This window comes from Sinocyclocheilus rhinocerous, unplaced genomic scaffold, assembly GCF_001515625.1.
Source record: "Sinocyclocheilus rhinocerous isolate Xijiao unplaced genomic scaffold, SAMN03320098_v1.1 scaffold605, whole genome shotgun sequence".
Classification (NCBI taxonomy): domain Eukaryota; kingdom Metazoa; phylum Chordata; class Actinopteri; order Cypriniformes; family Cyprinidae; genus Sinocyclocheilus; species Sinocyclocheilus rhinocerous.
The window spans coordinates 417,889-425,137 of NW_015661612.1; the positions used below are offsets into that span (position 1 = coordinate 417,889).

Genomic DNA, 7,249 nt, shown 5'->3' on the forward strand with positions numbered 1-7,249 from the left:
AGGCTAACCGAGACTTGTCATTTGCACTTATATATTGTTGCTCTTTTGTTAGTTTTGACTGCTTTTATTGTCCTCATTTGTAAGTCGCTTTGGATAAAAGCGTCTGCTAAATGACTAAATGTAAATGTAATATATATATATATATATATATATATAATTTGTTTTACCTGCATGTCATGTGACCATTAACCAACGTCACAGAACTGTGAACATGCAAAAGTGTTACTGAATTATTCATTTATTACCTTAAAATCTTAGGGGGGACTTCAAATAAATATATTAGGTGAAAGAGATTCAGCTGACAAAAAAAAAAAAGTTTGGGAATCCCTGCATTACATGTAAATAAGAAATAATGTGAATTTGTGCATTTTAATGTGTTTGAAAGAAAAAAAACTTTCTGAGTGTACATAAGCGGTAGGCTATTTTAGAAAGGAACATTTAAAAGATTTTAAAAAAAGGAATTAGGGAGAATCAATAATTTATCGCTGTTGTGTGAATATAGGTAGCCTATGTAATCATGTAATCAATAAAAAATACGTCCCGGGTTTGTACTTCCCCAAAGTGGTCACTCATTTTTGGTTTGTTTTTTAGAGGCCGTGCGTGTTTCTCTTGTGGGATCTGGCAACACATACATTTAAATGTTACTGTTACCTTTAACATGTTTACCATCTACATCCATGAACCAGTGCATTACATTTTACTTTACATTTGAGCTAACTATGTCTTCATTCGTCATAAGAAGGCTTGTGTAATTCTTAACCCACCAGCTAATTTTCTCTTGGATTTGTTTCAGTATTAATCCACATTGAACAATTAATTGTGCTGTAATGTGAGATATAACAAAATGTACAATCGTTATAAATCATACATGATATGTACTGCAACGAAGCCATTTGTTTCAGTGACTACTCGCTGTAAAAGCAAGGCCTAGAATGACTGGCTGAATTATACCAATTGGCACAGGGGGTGCTCGGTTTTTACCGTCTTTAACTTACACAAATCTCGCTCATTTGGGATATATAAACTAAATTCTTTTTTAAAAACACACTGATCTAATATTTCACTCGTAAATAATGTTTAATATGTTGTCCTTTATCAATGAGAAAAATACATATATTTTTGCCTCTGACACCTATTTTGAAATAATGGAACGCTCTAGTCCAAGTTGAAGTTGAAATTTCAACGGCAGGCTGTAATGGAGAGAGCTTAAGTCTGTTCAGTGCGTGTGTCGCTATATGACGGACTAGCATGCTGTGCAGGGTCGGATATGTCCGCAGGTAAAGATAAAGTCTGAATCAGCTCTCAAATTGTATGCAGCTAACTGTATAACCAGGCATTTTTAATCATTAAATCAATGGCGGTATGAATAAAGTGCGTACTTTTATGTGTTTGGTTGTGACCAGGCTAACAGCATCAGACTATAATAGTTTGCGTAACTGATATTGCGAGTGCCGTTTTAATCAGTGGTGTGGAAAATCGATTTTATAGATGTGTATGTGTTGATTTAGAGTTTTGTACATGAAATTACATTGAGCCTGCCAAACAATAGCTTAGCTTGTTTTAAATATCAAATCCATTAATAAATGTGTACAGCTAGATTCTATTTGAATTAACCATACAAACCTGTTGGGACCATAATAATAATAATAATAATAATAAACTTTATCAGAAGACACTCAATCAAATCAGCCTCACTGTAGCTTTGTTGGAAACAGGCCTACTATAAAATCATACTTACATTGGCACACAGTCAGTTTTATTCTATATATATATATATATGTAAAGACACCTAAAATATTTTATTTTTAACCTCTTAAGTAACCTCTTTTATTGTGTGAGGGAAATGTTTGTTTTTTTTAAACGGCCCTATAAAAATCCCTGGACCCCAGTTTGAAAACCTCTGTTCTGGTCACCTGACTGCTGCCATGTAGCAACAATCCTGTGTGAGCTCACCACAGTAATCCAACATATCTTGCAACATATCCAAAATCTTGCATTACTTTTATTGCAGTGCTTATTTACTTAATATATTAAATTATTTAATAGTTTTTATTTCATTGTTGTTGATTCCAGGTGTGCTGCCACCTTGAACCCCATCTTGGGTGCTGTGGCCTCCAGACAGAAGCACACACTGCCTGACCTCCCATATGACTATGGTGCACTTGAGCCTCACATCTGTGCTGAGATTATGCAGCTTCACCACAGCAAGCACCATGCAACATATGTCAACAACCTCAATGTCACTGAGGAGAAATATCAAGAGGCACTGGCCAAGGGTGAGTACAAATGAGATTGCTTTTAAAATGATTGAGCCTGGTGCACACTCCACATTATAATTTTATTTATTTATTTATAATTTTTTTGCTGTCCTTCACGATTGTTGTCAGACAGGACAGTGGGATTCTAGGTAAAAATTAGACTTCCCAACACCAACAAACATCTTAGGACTTAGGTCTGGCTGGTCAATCACTTCACACTATGACACCTTCATTAATGTTCCATAATGAAATGGTACTGCACAAATTCAAGCAAACTTATCCACTATTCTTAGGGATATTTTGCCTGGAAAAGAAAAACAAGACTAAGTCAAGTCTGTTGTAGCTGGACAAAAAATATTTGATAGGAGAATCATAACATGAAGGGAATGCTAGTACACTTTTAAGTGAACCTCTTTTACATACACTAAAACATGGTTATGCATCTGTTGGTTCTTCAGTTGACAGCCATTGTTGGAAAAGTGGTGAGCATATCATACAAATCAGTCAAAGACTGTTGCTTTTGTTTTTGATGATCAGACTAAAGCTCAGTCTGATCAAATTCTTTCATATCAGTTTTGTTATTGTTAACTAAACTATTAAAATGATTTTCATTAATTGAAATAAAGCTAAAATCAAATAAAATATAAATTTCAGATGACAAACGTAGATTTATAAAAACTTCAACAAAAATGAGAAATGTTGCCTGTCAGCTAACTGAAATAAAATACGGTAAGGTACGAAAATAAACTAAAAATGAATTAAATAACTAGGAACATTTAAAAAAAATTATAAAAATAACAAAATTACTAAAACTTAAAACTGAAAGGATAAAAATATAAGCTAATTCAAAATGTTAAATACTAGATTAGTATATAAATAATACTAAAATACATTGTTTCATACACCTCATTCTCTCAATCACTTATAATGTAGGCCAGTATACGTTTGATAATTGGTTCAGTATATAAATGTTAGTTTACTTTTACTACATTCTAAGGACTTGGCATATTATCTGAAATGTCTTCATTGCATATAACAAGTATTTAGGTTTGACCTTGCTATGTTACAGGTGATGTGACAACTCAAGTCTCCCTTCAGCCTGCTTTGAAATTTAACGGTGGTGGCCATATTAATCATACCATATTCTGGACAAATCTGTCACCAAATGGTGGAGGAGAACCACAGGGTAGGAGTCACTCTTCTTGATCCCCAATTGTTTTTTTTGTATTGTACACATGAATAGATGTTGAACATATTCATACTGCTATTTCATTTGTCATTTATGAAGCATATAGTTGTATGTGATGAATCTTTGATTTTTTTTTTTTTTATTACAGGTGAGCTGTTGGAAGCCATTAAGCGTGACTTTGGCTCATTTCAGAAGATGAAGGACAAGATATCAGCTGCCACAGTGGCCGTTCAGGGCTCAGGATGGGGCTGGCTGGGCTTTGATAAGGACAGTGGAAGACTGAGGATTGCTGCATGTGCGAATCAAGACCCTTTGCAGGGCACTACAGGTAAATCTTCCACAATGAATAGAAGAGAATAGATCTATTTTGGTAGTAAAGGTATGAGTCCCCAGAGTTCACACTGTCATTTTTCATACACTCTTAACAAGACCCTCAGTGAATACACAAAAAAAAGCTCCAACTTATTCACAAGAGTCATCCATAGATCCGTATATGTAACAGTTGTATGTGTTTCTTAAGGTAAAGCAATATTCTGGTAGACTCCAAAGAGAAAGAAATAATTAGTTTTTCAAGTTGTTAAAGTCTTTGAACTTTACTATACTCTCTTTCCCTTTTAAATTTTAGGTCTCGTCCCACTACTTGTGCTAACCAAGACCCTTTGCAGGGCACTACAGGTAACTCTTCCACAATGAATAGCAGAGAATAGATCTATTTTGGTAGTAAAGGTATAAATCCCTAAAGTTCACACTGTCATTTTTCATACACTCTTAACAAGACCCTCAGTGAATACACAAAAAAAAGCTCCAACTTATTCACAAGAGTCATCCATAGATCCGTATATGTAACAGTTGTATGTGTTTCTTAAGGTAAAGCAATATTCTGGTAGACTCCAAAGAGAAAGAAATCATCTGTTTTTATAGCTGTTAAAGTCTTTAAGCTTTAATACTCTCTCTTTCCCTTTTAAATTTGAGGTCTCATCCCACTACTTGGGATAGATGTCTGGGAGCATGCATACTATCTCCAGTACAAGAATGTTAGACCGGACTATGTTAAGGCCATCTGGAATGTTGTGAACTGGGAGAATATCAGCGAGCGTTTACAAGCTGCGAAGAAATAAATTGCACCACACTTGGGGGGGGGGAAGGAACACAGTGTCCATTTAGACCTTTGAAGCGCACAAATAGACCACATTACAACCACCAAACCTAACTCCAGAGAGGTGGTAAGGTTCTTGACAAGTTCATTTTCCATGCAGAATTGTGCATTGTAACTCGTAGCTTGATTTATTGTCGAGTCGAAATCGAGAATATGTACGTTCATGCTTTCAGTACATTAAAATTAAAAGATTATATGAACTTCGTCTTTGTTGTGTTTTCTTGATTTATTTTTTATTTAATCCTAAATTACATTTATTAAATATTAATATTATAAAACATATATTTTAATATTACTAATACAAAATGAATAGTATTTATTAAAATATACATGACTGTATTCAGTCTTTCAATTCTGTTATGTTGTAACTTGTGTGTTTTATAATTAGTCTGATGTTTAAAATCAGATGCGCTCAATAAAGGAGTCAACATTGAACTCAGGGCTGGTAAAATAAATAAATTCAAAGAAATTCCCAGTGAATGGGAAAGTCATATAAAACTGTCGTGAAAGGGTTTTAAAGTTAAAAGCATGTCATTCAGTGCAGTGAGACTGGGAATTACTAGGCTACTACTAGTACTGGTTAAATTACTTGGGGATCTTTTTAATAGACTGACAACAGATGCTTTCCCAGTGTTACTCGTTTAGAACAGTGCATGAAGTGTTTTCTCCTTGTAGGAACAGCAGAGGGTGCCAAATACCAGCAGGTTTAAAATGTAAGGAGGGCTTTGCAAGAAAGGCTAGATAACCAGACTTGAATGTGTTCTCCCATAACAATTTTTCCATCAATTGAAAGTGAAGTGACTCTAGTGGCCTTTTTTCTTTTAATCTGACAGATGTTTTCTCTTTTCTTTAGTATATGATCAAAAGTGCCCCTCTTGTGGCTTTTGTGATCAAATTGTTGTTGTTGCATTACTATTATTTTCAGTTGAGAATTAATATATAGACACCAGATCACCTTGGTTTTTAAAACATTTTTACGCCATGTTTCCATGCATATTAGTGTGCTTTTTGGCTGCTTTGTGTTTTCACATCTTCATTCGTTGATGTGAACACAGATGCATTCATTTATATTGTGAGACCGCAATTCACAAGGTGTTCAAAGCACTTGCACAAGCACTTTGGAGATGTAGTGACCAAGAAGCAAGTTTCTTTTTTGATTCATATTTTGTTATGGCAGGTTATGAGTGTGTCCTGACAGACACTCTCCTTTGAAAAGCATTTCAACTGTTCTTTCCTTTAAAATGAAAATACAGAGAAAACATTAGGATGGCTTTAGAGTCCAGTAAAGTGCCTTTATTCTTTTCCTGCAGGTTTATGCATTTTCTTTTTGGCGATAATACATTAGCAGTTGACAGTTTTCCTTTTGTTATGAGCTAGACCAAGCTTTTTGATCCAGAGGACATCCTTTGAGTCCATGTGTTTGGAGCAGTTTGGAACTTCTATTAACTTAGAGCCCCAAAAACATGACCCTTGAGGCTGTTGAACACAAACTGAGTTTCATACACCCACTCTCAGCCTTTTTTGAGCATGAATTCCCTCACTGACGTTCCTTTCTGTGTCAATTACATTCACTTTTAATGAAACGTGAAATTAGTTATTAGTAACTTAATGCGATTAGGTTCTGAGTCATACAACTGAGAGTAAGCCTGATCCAGAGGCACTGACTTTACTTTGGTACAGGTCTGGATTTGCCAAAGCCTTATGTCATTCATCATCAATTCACTGTTAGACACACATTTGATCACTTTAGAAGATGCCTAGGTTGTGGCTTCCATGAGGGTTCAGGTGCAACAGAAATGTCAAACGTTTTGTTCTCAAATTCTGCCTGCTCACTGGAAAAACCCTTTAATGCTAGTCTTTTTCCAACTGTGACTGATGGCATGTTTTGGTGTGGCCTACTTTTTTGCTCTTAAATTCCGAGTGCCAGAGTTTGCTTCCTTCCACCATGGCTCGTAAAGTAGACAGGCTTGCAGTCAAGAGTAGAGTTTCTTCAGCTTCTGGAAGGAAAGAAGGAAAATACCAACATCTATTCATCAACCGCAGCCCTCCCTCTTTTACCAACCTATCTGTCTGCTGCTAATTTTCTAACACCACCCTGTCTTTTTCCAAGAGTGCTGTGACCCCTTTTCCTGTTTTCTCTTATTCACTGCTTTTTATTTCTGTTGGTCCTTCCATCTTTCTTGTGGTCTCCTTATGTACACCCCATATAAATGATAAGTGTTAGTTTTTTCATAATAGTTTGATAGATTTATAGTGTCGAAAGTCACAAACAAACAGCCTTTTGTCAGTAATACAACCTTTGCCTGCTCTCCTAATTTCCTTTTCTTATGCTTACTAACTTCACTTTCACTCTCTTTGCCAGGGAAAGCATTTGTCTGTGATTAAAGATAGCCACATATAACTTTATTTAAAATTCCCAACTAACAGAGATGAGTGATGAGATGCATATAATTTTTCTTCAGTTGATGACTATGACATACCGACATGGAGTGTTTTTCCACTCTCGTATGTCATATCACTGACAGATCGTAGATTTTTAAAGTTTAATATTTTTGCTACCGCACTGATTAATTTAGAATATGCAGGATAAATGTTCTTCTCAGACTTTCATATGCTGTTGCTGAAAATAGTCTTTCATTAAGGAGT

General features: G+C 35.2%; 1 protein-coding gene across 2 annotated transcripts; it reads left to right on the top strand.

Moving 5' to 3' along the window:
* Nucleotides 1-1,167: 1,167 nt before the first annotated feature.
* Nucleotides 1,168-4,806, top strand: sod2 (superoxide dismutase 2, mitochondrial). 2 transcript variants are annotated; one of them, XM_016536093.1, is made up of 6 exons: nt 1,168-1,277; nt 2,074-2,276; nt 3,328-3,444; nt 3,596-3,775; nt 4,073-4,122; nt 4,420-4,537. In XM_016536093.1, exons 1-6 carry the CDS (start codon nt 1,249-1,251, stop codon nt 4,441-4,443), a joined length of 603 nt encoding a protein of 200 aa, XP_016391579.1. In that variant the 5' UTR covers nt 1,168-1,248; the 3' UTR covers nt 4,444-4,537. The 2 variants fall into 2 exon arrangements, with proteins under 2 accessions (XP_016391579.1, XP_016391578.1); XM_016536092.1 differs by lacking the exon at nt 4,073-4,122 and having other exon boundaries at nt 4,420-4,806.
* Nucleotides 4,807-7,249: the final 2,443 nt, after the last annotated feature.

Bases quoted from the DNA above. Each gene is read 5' to 3' on its own strand.
- sod2 (XM_016536092.1), top strand. From the start codon at position 1,249: ATGCTGTGCAGGGTCGGATATGTCCGCAG. The intron at 1,278-2,073 runs GTAAAGATAAAG...TGTTGATTCCAG, and splicing joins AGGGTCGGATATGTCCGCAG to GTGTGCTGCCACCTTGAACC. The intron at 2,277-3,327 runs GTGAGTACAAAT...GCTATGTTACAG, and splicing joins TCAAGAGGCACTGGCCAAGG to GTGATGTGACAACTCAAGTC.